Here is a 12,500-nt window from a genome sequence, read left to right as displayed (position 1 = left end):
TATAAAGGTTAGTTGAGTTAGAGGTTACTTTTCAGCCTGCTACTTATTCTATCAGTCCCCTATTGCCGAACTGCCAGATTACGAAGATTTAAACAAACACCAATTGTCTGGCGGTTGTCAGGGACAAACACTAACACAAACACACACACACACACACACACACACACACACACACACACACACACACACACACACACACACATACACACACACACACACACACACACATACACACACACACACATACGACGGGCTACCGCAGAGTTTCCGTCTAAAAAATATCACAAGTGCTTTTGGTTGGCCCAGAGCTATAGTAGAAGACACCCAAAGTGTCACGCACTTGACTGAACCCGAAACCATGAGGTTGGGAAGGAAGTTTGTTACCACACAACCATGTTTGCATTATATGCGTGTGTGTATATGTATTTATATACGTGTATGTGTATATATATATATATATATAGAGAGAGAGAGAGAGGGGAAGAGAGAGACAGTTGTACCTTTTGTAAGTCTTTCTTGGTCAAAAGAAGAAATTGAGAGAGGATCTATAAGTGATAGTGTGTTTTATCTTTCTCAGACAATTTGTCCAAGATAAGATGAGATAAATTCATGAAGACACTGCAAGGTGTCTGTCTCAATAGATAAGTGGTCTCAAGAAGACAAGACAGACAGTCTCATACAAATCCTTCTTCAGTTTACTCTTTTGACTGAAAACGACAAAGGATACAACTGTCTGTGCTCACACACGTACATACGTACATATATATATATATATATATATATATATATATATATATATATATATATATCATACATACCTACACGTACGTACATACATATTTTATCGTTTGTCTTTTATTTGTTTCAGTCACTAGACTGCGGCCATGCTGAAGCACCGCCTTGAAGATTTTTTTTTTCTTTTTTGTAGACGAACGAATTGACCTCAGTACTTATGTTTTGTTAAGCTTGGCACTTAATCTATCGGTCTCTTTTGCCGAACCGCTAAATTACGAGGGACGTAAACGAACTAACACCGGTTGCCATGTGGTGGTGGTTTGACAGAGACACATACACATACGCACACACAAAAGCACACACATGTTTGTGTGTGTGTGTGTGTGTGTGTGTGTATGTGTACGATCGGATTTCGGTTTACGTCTACCAAATCCACTTACAAGGCTTTGGTCTGCCCGAGGCTATGATAGAAGACACTTTCTCAAAATGTCGTGCAGTGGGACTAAACGTGGAACCATGTGGCTGGGAGTCCATTCCTGACCGAGGAAGACCATCACTGACCATTGTCCATGCAAAATGTCAGTACTGCCCGTGCGTGTGGTTTTTGTACCATACAGACATGCATGCATGCATACATACATACATACATTTTAGATTTATACATGTGATTATCAGGGCACTTTATACATGCGATTATCAGGTTTTGTATTAAACAGTCTCAGCACCAATTCTGAGAAACTGGTTTTCACAAAAGTTTAAAGTACAATTCTAATTAAGAAATTATAATTACAAATTAGTAATGGAATTGGATAAATTAGTAAAATATTCTAGAAATATTACGTGTTATGTGTTTATATACACATATATAGACGTATAAATATTCCAGAGGGTGACACGTTCAAAAACAAAGCTATATCCGGCTCCTTAGAATGAAGTACCCAGAGATAAGTCCGAGAGCGAATAAAAATATTTAATTCATAATTTATATTTGACCTATAAATATATACATACTCGTAGGTAGACATACATATATGTATACATGCATATATATGCGTACGTACACATATATATGTATATGTGCATATGTACACATGTATATAAATTCCAACCTGGCAATGGCATGCATATGTATACATGTATGTGCATATGTGTGTACATATGACAAGGTGCGTGGCCTAGTGGTTATGCATGTTGCATTTATGATCGTGAGATCGTGGTTTCGATTCCCAAACCGGCTGCGTGTTGTGTTTTTGAACAAACGCTTCATTTCACGTTGCTCCAGTCCACTCGGCTGTAAATGGGTAACCATGCGACAGACGAACCTTTCAGTCAAGGAAAATGTTGACCTGCTCGCCTACCCAGCGGGGTGATATCGTTCGAAAGCTAAAACGATACAAATGCACTGTGACCAGCGATGTATAACAACATCTTCTAGTCTCGTCGATCCCGTAATCACGTGTTGTGTACATGCATACCTACGTACATACATAAATGCATACACATATATGGGATAAATATTCCTACCAGATTTGTAAAGCGAGAGAAAACTCACAAAACAGCCTGGCAATAACACTGTCTGCGGTCACATTTTCTCAGATATCTGATGAAGAATGCTGTATGAACCCAAGGACTGATGGAAAAATATTTTATGATGGAACATATTACAAAGAATGCTTAACCAGGGAATAATGTTCCTCAGCACTCTCTGCATACAGTATGTAATCTGTACAAGTACATTTGAGAATCTTGATTAGACATTAGACGAGATTCGGGTCATCAATCTTTTAAACCCGAAAACTATCAACTTCTACAAGAAATCTTCACACCAGCAATAATATTGATCTCCTCTGCCTAAAGAGATTAAAATTGTTTACAACTTCTGGTAAAAATTTCACAGCACTTAAGAAATTTGTAACTGAAGCAAAATGCTTAGCGGCATTTCATTCGTCTTTGCCTTCTGAATTCAAATTCCACCGAGGTCAACTTTGCTTTTCATCATTTCGGATTCGATAATGTAAGCACCAGTCAAGCACTGGGATCGATGTAATCGACTCATCCCTCACCAAGATTTTCAAGCTTTGTGGCTATTGTAGAAAAGCATAGTAGAAAGAATTGTAAAAGACTGAAAAATATTCTCATGATGATAACATAGGGGATTGAATCAGATGATGTTTCATTTTCTTTTCCTATTTGTGTGGAACAGTGAAATATGTTTTACTTATCTTTTCATAGAATCTACTTCTTGCTAAGGCAAATGTAGTAGAAACATTTTAGCCCCTCTTCAAACGAATTTGCATTCAGATATGTTTCAAAGTACTATAATGATATATTAGTAAGAATTTCCCCTCTCAAAATGGTTTTAGAACAAGGTAACTCTCTCTTCACCCTCACATTTATGTCTGTAATTTTGTAATCTGCTTTTCTTTGTTGTTTTTCACTTCTTGGCGTTAAAATTTGAAATTCAAAAAGCCACTATCTTGCGATGAAAATTTTGTGTACATGTGAAATTTTCAAATTTTATAATCGGTACGTTCTTGTAGAAATTAAATAATTGAAGAAGATTTAATATTTAGACTTATTTCAATATACTTTAGAAGTCAGGAAAATTGAGTGATACAATTAGTTGAGCATCAGAAAAAATACCCACTGGTATTCAGTAACAATTCATGCTTCCGAATTTCGAATCACATCAATATCAACATTGTCTATCGTTTTTTTCATGATTAATAAAATAAAATAGCTGTCAAGTACTGGCAGCGGTTTTAATCGCATATATCTCTCCTTGTAACTAAATTTAAGCTCTTAACAATTGAATGCTTTGTATGAATGAACTGACACCAGAATTAGTAAAAGGAATATTAATAACGATTTATACTAATGGTCAGGTGCTTCATACATATCTCTAAATATGTATCACTGGATCGCTTCAGAAACATATTCTTTTTTTATAGACTGCTAACAGACTTTAATGGCTCCAAAAATGAGAAATTTCAGTATATGATGTTGTGTCGATAAATTAAGTACCAGTGAAACACTGGGGTCGATTGACTCATCTCCTCCCCCCAAATGGCTGCCCTTGTGGCATAATTTGAAACTATTATTATTAGCATTATTATTATTATTATTATTATTATTATTATTATTATTATTATTATTATTATTATTATTATTATTCTATGTTTGACTTTTGCTTTATATTTGTACAAGTTGGCTCCAAGTCTCACCCAGAGACCTCAAGAGACAACAGGTTGGAAGTTCATGTTGTTATGCCTAGTGTGCCATATATTTGGGGGGTTTTTTTGGTGTTGTACTAGTGAATGTCTAAAAAAAATATTATTATTATTATTATTCAGTAGTTTTATTTTTATAGCGTGCTTTCACTTCACTACCGAGCGCAGCTCTGTGTGCCTTGGGTATGTGCTGTGATTTGTTGTGATGCTCTGATGGTTATTGTATGGAAAGTGTTCTGCGTAGGATGTGTGCAGTGCCTAGTAGTGCAATTTTCTGTATGTTATATGTGTTTGTAAGTCCTGGTGTTTTTGTTATGTATTTGTCTGAATATTTTTTTATCATGCCTAATGCACCTACTATGATAGGAATTGTTTCTGTTTTCAGATTCCACATTCTAGTTACCTCTATTTCCAGGTCTTTGTATTTTGAGAGTTATTATTATTATTATTATTATTATTATTATTATTATTATTATTATTATTATTATTATTATTATTATTATTATTAAAACACACAGCTTATTTTGCTGAGTATAACGGAAGGTGTCAGCTGTTCACAGCCAACAGACTAACGTGACACTTGTTTACTGGTCAAACTTCAAGAACCCGGCGAAGAATTCTTGCAGTTCCAAGCAATGCTAAATTTTGTAGGTGTTCTATTTTCACACTTGCACCGATCTTTTTCAGCCATGTTGGTAGTTGAGTGCTGACACTTCCAAATGCCTCAATTACTATTGGTATCACGTCTACTCTCTTCATTGACTACAACCTGCGTATTTCTCACTTTAAATCGTCATAGTTGTTTATTTTTTTTTTATTTTACATTGATCTTGTTGTCATCGGGGCATGCTATGTCGATTATCATGCATGTTGTTTCTTTTTTATTCACCACAACGATATCTCATTTTCGTTGTCTCCTTCTGGTGTTTGGTGATACCATGTCTTTGCTCTTTATAGGCCGTGATTTCCACAGAGTTCCCAATGGATCATTCTTGCCACATTGTCATGGCGTCTTTTGCATTGATGTTGTGCCAATTTCGGACATTCGCTAACGATGTGCCATACCGTTTCATCCCTCACGCCACACATTCTGCATTTGTCGCTATCGGTAGTATTGTCTATTCTGCACTTCATATAATTAGTCCTTAACGCTTGTTCTTGAGCTGCGCATATGAGTGTTTCTGTCTCTATCTTCAGGTCACTCCTCCTCATCCATAGCCACCGGTCCTCTGCATCTGTCTTGGCGTCCACACCTCTTGCAAACTGACCTTACATTTTCTTTTACTTCCATGCTTTTTCCTTTGTTTTGTTCATTTCTTGTTTAAATTTTTCTTTAGTTACACAACTTTCAGTTTTGATGACGCTGGCCTCCTTCGTGCGTTTCAACAGTGACTCCACGGCATTTTTTATATTCCACCCTAGGCTGTTTTCCTCTGCTTGGATACAGTCCTGGCAATTATTATGAAGGTGGCGAGCTTGCAGAACCGTTACCAAGTCGGGAAAAATACTTAGCAGCATTTCGTCTGTCTTTACATTCTGAGTTTAAATTCTTCCGAGGTCGACTTTCGCGGTCGATAAAATAAGTACCAGTTGAGTACAGGAGTCGATGTAATCGACTTACACTCTACCCCAAAATACTGGCCTTGTGCCCAAAATTTGAAACCATTATTATTATTATTATTATTATTATTATTATTATTATTATTATTATTATTATTATATACGCGCTCGTCCAGTGTCCGAGTATTGCTGAACTATGGGTTTATGTCGAACAGCTACTGTCGCGTATGGGACCGATCCGCTATCAGCTGAATCCATAGTGAAGATTGCCCCGCCGACCTCCTTTAACCGGGAGGGCCAGGCAGTTTTCCTTTGCCTAGTGGCTGTAGCGAAAGTGGTGGTATGGTGGACCTGTTTGAACGGGCTAAGGTCAGACACTTTCCTCTTTGACCAAGGCCTCATCAACTTTTTCAAGTTTCACTTGAAAAGGAAGATGAGAGTAGAGAGGGAAGTGCTGTCCGATAGCAAGTTCAATGAAAGGTGGATAAATGTCGCAAGAATGGCCAGTCAGAAAGGAGCCATTCTGAAGTTACATCTATGATTTAAAAAGGTAATATAAAAGGAGAAATGGGCTCTCTACCAGGCTCCCGTTGGCTTTTATGGGTTTTTTCAACCAGGAACCTTTCGTAACGCCTCCCCCCTTTTTGGAAGATTTTCATTGTTATAATATTTCGTTGTTAAACTGTTTTTTACTCGATTTTACAAACGGACAAAACCCCTTGTAACCTTTCGTCTTGTTTTGTCCCTTTTATGTTATAATTAATTTTTGTCAGCCCTTGTGGCCAATAAAAGAATTAATTATTATTATTATTATTATTATTATTATTATTATTATTAAAATTTACTTTTATTTTAACGAAAGGTTTCATCACCAAGCTCACGTGGAAGTCAAAATTCTCGAACACTTATTAAAAAAGGACAAAGATAATCGATACAACGTGATTCACATGGGAACATACTTCTATTTTCGCAATCATCTTTGCATTACATTTGAATTATTAGGGTAAGTGAGTTTTTTCTGTTTTCTTTTTAGTAACATGAATTGAACGAGCAAATTAATACTGTTTTAATTGTACATAGGTGATTGAATCACTTATAACATTCTGGCTAATCACAGAAAAGCATTGTTTTATAGCTAATTGAATTATTACTATGTCCTTTTTTCATGTAAGTCGTGTGTAAAAATGCTTCATTCTGAAAACGTGATGAACTTGAGAGTTTTTTAAAGGTCAGTAGCAAAGCTCAAGATTTATTACATTAAGCAGATGAGAGATAAGTATTCCTTTAGATAAGATTCAGTAAGAAATCCAATACTCAACTATGTGCTTTTCTGGTTCTATCCCACTGCGTGAAACTTTGGTCAAATATTTTCTACTATAGTTTAAAAAAAAAACAAAATCTTTCTGAGTGGGTATAATAATCGGAAACGGAAACGGAAAGAAGCTGGTCGTTTATGTATACAATTATGTATGTGTATGAGTGTGTGTGCATGTGTGTTTGTGCATGCGTGCGTACATGTGTGTGTGTGTGTGTGTGTGTGTGTGTGTGTGTGTGTGTGTAATTCATTGTCTTGACATCACAGACTAGTTATAAACGAACATCACCGTCATACAAACGGGGCTGCTCGTTTCCAGTTATCCATAAGATAAAAACATGTCTAACCATAGGAAAAATGTTACCTTGCTTCAAGGCAGCGAGCAGGCAGATATGGTAGCACGCCCGGGCATAGTGCTTAGCGTCATTTCGTCCGTCTTTACGTTTCGAGTTCAAATTCCGCTGAGGTCGACTTAGCCTTTCATCCTTTCGGGGCCGATAAAATAAGTACCAGTTGAGTACTGGGGGCAATGTAATCGAATTAACCTCTCCTCAAAATTTCTGGCCTTGCTCCAAAGTTTGAAACCAAAATTACTTTGTTTGGAAGCAGGTGTGCATTTTCGTGTTTGTGTGTGTGCGCGCGCGCGCGATTGTGTGCGTGCGTATACGTGTGCGTGTGTTTCGAACGAAATATTTGGTGTAGCAGGTACGGAGCTGGATTAAAAGGTCTGTGATATCCTAAATTTGATCTTTCACTGTTAGGAGTAGAAACATTTCCTATAACCTCCCAATAGCGCAGGAGTGGCTGTGTGGTAAGTAGCTTGTTTACCAACCGCATGGTTCCGGGTTCAGTCCCACTGCGTGGGACCTTGGGCAAGTGTCTTCTACTATAGCCTCGGGCCGACCAAAGCCTTGTGAGTGGATTTGGTAGACGGAAACTGAAAGAAGCCTGTCGTATATATGTATATATATGTATATGTATGTGTGTGTTTGTGTGTCTGTGTTTGTCCCCTTAGCATTGCCTGACAACCGATGCTGGTGTGTTTACGTCCCGGTGACTTAGCGGTTCGGCAAAAGAGACCGATAGAATAAGTACTGGGCTTACAAAGAATAATTCCCCGGGTCGATTTGCTCGACTAAAGGCGGTGCTCCAGCATGGCCGCAGTCAAATGACTGAAACAAGTAAAAGAGTAATACAATTCAAAATACATACTAGTAAAATGCTGTAGTTGATAAAGCCACCGATTCTGTCTCTCAGTAAAAACAAACATCAGAAACCGAAATGTGTAGACCGTAGGTTTGCTTCCCGTGGCTACGGGGATTCACTCTGAAATGGCTCACTACCAAGAAGTTTAGAAATTTTGATTTGACCTAAATACTCGGTATGAAAGGCAAAACTTTCAAGCAGTTTAACAACCACATGATGGGTTATAGGGCTCTTTTATTTTTAATCATAAATTTATACAAAAATTGACGGAAGTTACGATAGTTATGTGCAATTCAAGTTGAACGCATGTGATATATATCCTTTAACTTGTTTCAGTCATCTGACTGTGGCCATGATGGAGTACCGCCTTTTAGTCGAAGAAATCAACCAATGGACTTATTCTTTGTAAGCCTGGTGCTTATTCTATCGGTCTGTTTTGCCGAACCGCTAAGTAACGGGTACGTAAACACACCAGCATCGGTTGTCAAGCGATGGTAGAGGGGACAAACACACACAGACAGACTAACACACACACACACATACAACGGGCTTCTTTCAGTTTCCGTCAATCAAATCCACTCACAAGGTTTTGGTCAGCCCGAGGCTACAGTAGAAGACACTTTCCCAAGGTGCCACGTAGCGGGACTGAACCCGGAATCATGTGGTTGGGAACCAAGCTTCTTACCACTGTAGTTTTCATTTTTGTTATAATCATGGGCATATATTGCTACGTTTTAACTTCTATGTTATGATTTTATAAAATTTTAACATGAAAATACTATGGCGTATCATCACAGTCTCATTGCATGGCCTCTTGGGCTAGTGTTTTCTGACCGACCAAAAGCTTGTGAGTGGATTTGATAAACGGAAACTGAAAGAAGCTCGTTGTATATATGCGTGTGTGCGTGAGAGTGTGTGTGTGTGTGAGTGGGTGGAGATGGAGGTGCATGTATCTTTGTGATATGTGTGTGTCTTTGTGTCTGTGTTTGTCTTCCATCACCGCTTGACAACCAATGTCGGTTTGTTGACGTCGACGTAACTTAGCAGTTGGGCAAAATAAATTGATAAAATAAGTGCTAGGCTTTAAAAGAAAGAAATAAGTACTGGAGTTGATTTGTTCGTCTAAACACTTATCTGTAACAGATAAGTAAAAGATAAAATATGATGACCTGTATCGATTGAATATTCATAACGGCCATACTGCTTTATGCTATGAACAGTCATAACGGTTTTGCTCAGTCTGCAAATAAATAAATAAATTAGATAAAATTAAAAAAAATATGCCCACCGCTATTATGTCAAAAATTAGGATATGCTTAGTTAATCATATTTCGTGTTTCCGCTCAAAACTCTGTCGCCATACTTCCTACTTTTTCAATAACAAGTTGATGATAGTGGTGGTGATAATGATGATAATGATGATGATGATGTTCCTTTTTACTATCGACACACAGCCTGAAATTTTGGGGAGGGACGAGTTAATTTCATCGACCCCAGTATGCAACTGGTACTTATTTCATTGACCTCCCCCCCCCAAAAAAAAAACAGGATAAAAGCTAAAGTCGACCTCGGCAGAATTTGAACGCAGAACGTAAAGACGGACGAAATGTCCGACGCCCGAAAGATTCTGCCAACTCGGCACCTTCGAAATAATAATCCTTCCTACTGTAAGGCACAAGGCCTTAAAATTTGGGGAGTTCTCCATTAGTTGTTAATTAATTTTTTATGCGGTTTTCACCAATAAGGATTTTAGTGTTTTCATTATCTACTAACTAGTCAATACAATATTTTTTTGGTACTCTTTTAGGTTTTCCAGCAGTAGCAGGTCCTGTTTATTCCTTTGAAAACCGTGAAATCCAGGCTCTAAGGGTGGATAAACTCATTTCAATGGGCTGTTTGATTTTATGCTGCCCTTCATGGTTTTCATTTTTCTCCTTGGCTGGCATTGTGCTATAGAGGGTGGTAGAAAGCCTTTTAGTTTCTCGCACTCTTAACTCTTTGAACTGTTGGTATTGATGTTTTTTTTTCTTGTATTTCTGTTTCTGCACTAGATGTCCTCGAAGGGGTAAATAAAAATGTTGTGCTAGTGACAGCATCAACAGCACAAGCAACAACCATATTCTTTCTCCTGGTCGTTTGAAATTCAAGGTTCTTCTATTGTTGCTATTCTGCTTTATTTACAGCTACTCCTTTTCTTTTTTCTGCACTTGTCCTCTTCAACTGGTTTTTACCTTGTGATCTGCTACAGTCATTATTACTCAGGTATTTATGCAAATTGCAACGGACCATACATGTCGTTTTAGGTCACTTCTGTTGGTGAGGGCGCGTGGCTTAGTGGTTAGGGCATTCGGCTCATGATCGTAAGGTTGTGAGTTCGATTCCCGGCGACGCGTTGTGTCCTTGAGCAAGACACTTTATTTCACGTTGCTCCAGTCCACTCAGCTGGCAAAAATGAGTTGTACTTGTATTTCAAAGGGTCAGCCTTGTCACTCTCTGTGTCACGCTGATTATCCCCGAGAACTACGTTAAGGGTACATGTGTCTGTGGAATGCTCAGCCATTTGCACGTTAATTTCACGAGCAAGCTGTTCCGTTGATCGTATCAGCTGGGACCCTCGTCGTCGTAACCGGCGGAGTCTTTTTAAGGTCACTTCTGTATTCACCACCTACTCGTATTCGGACATCAGTATTCTAAGTCAATCCATTTTACTTCTTTGGCGCATGCATTGCGATACTTCACTGTAGGCAGGTTCATAAACTCACGAGCCCAGCTCGCCTTCTAGTCTCATTCTAACATTCTTCCATATGCCCATCTCTGGGTGACAGTATACACAACAATCTCTTCTTAACAGGCTCTTCTAAACTATCCAAAGTTTTCGTGTCCTTACACTCGATGTTCTCGAATCTTTTTTAACCCTTTTTTTTTGTAAATGAAATTTCTCCGTATTTCCTGATGGGCAACTTTTATTTACATGTTTCAAAGATGATACAACCAGTGTGGGTGTCTACTCTGATTATCGCCATAAAAGAGCCGATGTTTAAGGGGAACAAAAGAGCCACCTTGATGAAAATTTTTTAATAAGTCAAGTAAACCAAACTGAAAAATTATTCCACCGAAAAGCAGAGAAAAAGAGCACAAATTTAAGCACAAACATCTACCTGATGCTTTTTTTTTTATTGTAATATAAATTTCAAGCGCTTGAATTACAAATTAATTGCAAATTCCAGCAGAAAGATCTGGTATATAACCAGATGTTTTTCTGATGGAAATTCAAATCCATGCTACTGCTGATACTTTTACTACTTCTAATTAATAATAATAATGTTTTAATTGTTAATTTCTTTTTTTTTTTTCAGAATGAACCTCTACCAGCTAATCAAGAGAAACAACTTCCAAGGCTTCAGTGTCAGCTTAATACGAAAGTTTGCTATTGCCTTACTTCATTGCTTGAAACTGTTGCACAGAGAAAAGATCATCCACTGCGATCTAAAACCAGTAAGCTTAGCTAAATATATAATCAACGCGTCGACCATCGAGCTTTAACACGATCGTTTGACTCTACTAGAGATAGCGGCCAAATGTCTGTTAAATCACATCTTCCCGTCTTTTAAAAGGTGAAGGACAGACTGAATAATGTGGAAAAATACACTATTTCTGTAAAAAAAAAGAAGAAAAAAAAAGGAAAAAGATGCAGTTTAGGATAGAATTTTAATCAGAGATTTTCTCAATAGCCAGAACTTCCTTTGATCGAAATTTAATGCTGGTCGGTTCAAAATCAACAAATTATTTACTTCTGTGCTTTTTGTAAAAGTTAAATCATTCGTTTGACTCAATGTGATAGAAAATTTCGATCAACTAAAATTTGTTAGACAGTGTTAGACAAAAACTCCTCTTTTTAAAACAAACGAAAGAGTGATTTGAGGGAAATTTGGCTGCTTGTTTCTATGTTGAACAGTCCAGTCATGAAAGCCTTCCAGCCGTGACCATCTTTATCCTTTTGTGTATCAGGGACTCAGTTCAGTAAAGTATCCTTCTGTTTTAATGCGGAAGTGTAGTTTAAGGGAGCTTTGACAGCTGTTTCTCTAGTAGGTTCCCCTTCCACGTAACTGCCTCTTTAATTGCTGTTTTTAGTCCCAGTTTAGCTTTTACCTAACAGATCTACGATAAAAGAAATAGATCTACCTTATGTGTATGTATGTATGTATGTATGTATTTATGTATGTATTCATATATGTATGTATTTATGCAAGTATTTATGTATGTATACATGCATGTCTGTATGTGTATGTATGCGCGTGTGTATGTGTGTATGTATGTGTGTGTATGTGTGTTTATGTATGAGATTAAAGGCAATATTAATTAATTGCTAATATTTGAAAAATGATTCTAGTTAATACGGTTTACAAAACCCCCTCATTGAAAAGATAATTAGAAGTAATTATTTGATGAAGAAA

The 12,500-nt window shown here is 37.4% G+C and overlaps 1 protein-coding gene across 1 annotated transcript in view; it reads left to right on the top strand.

Annotated features, from left to right (window-relative positions):
• LOC115215734 (dual specificity tyrosine-phosphorylation-regulated kinase 4) overlaps window positions 1-12,500 on the top strand; it is a 164,727-nt gene that overhangs the window by 132,003 nt on the left and 20,224 nt on the right. Inside the window, exons 6-7 of the mRNA XM_036505978.1 lie at window positions 6,388-6,528; window positions 11,403-11,541. Coding sequence (XP_036361871.1) covers window positions 6,388-6,528; window positions 11,403-11,541 — 280 coding nt within the window. The remainder of the gene's footprint in view (window positions 1-6,387; window positions 6,529-11,402; window positions 11,542-12,500) is intronic.

This window comes from Octopus sinensis, linkage group LG9, assembly GCF_006345805.1.
Source record: "Octopus sinensis linkage group LG9, ASM634580v1, whole genome shotgun sequence".
NCBI classification, from domain to species: domain Eukaryota; kingdom Metazoa; phylum Mollusca; class Cephalopoda; order Octopoda; family Octopodidae; genus Octopus; species Octopus sinensis.
This window is presented reverse-complemented; position numbering and strand designations above follow the sequence as displayed.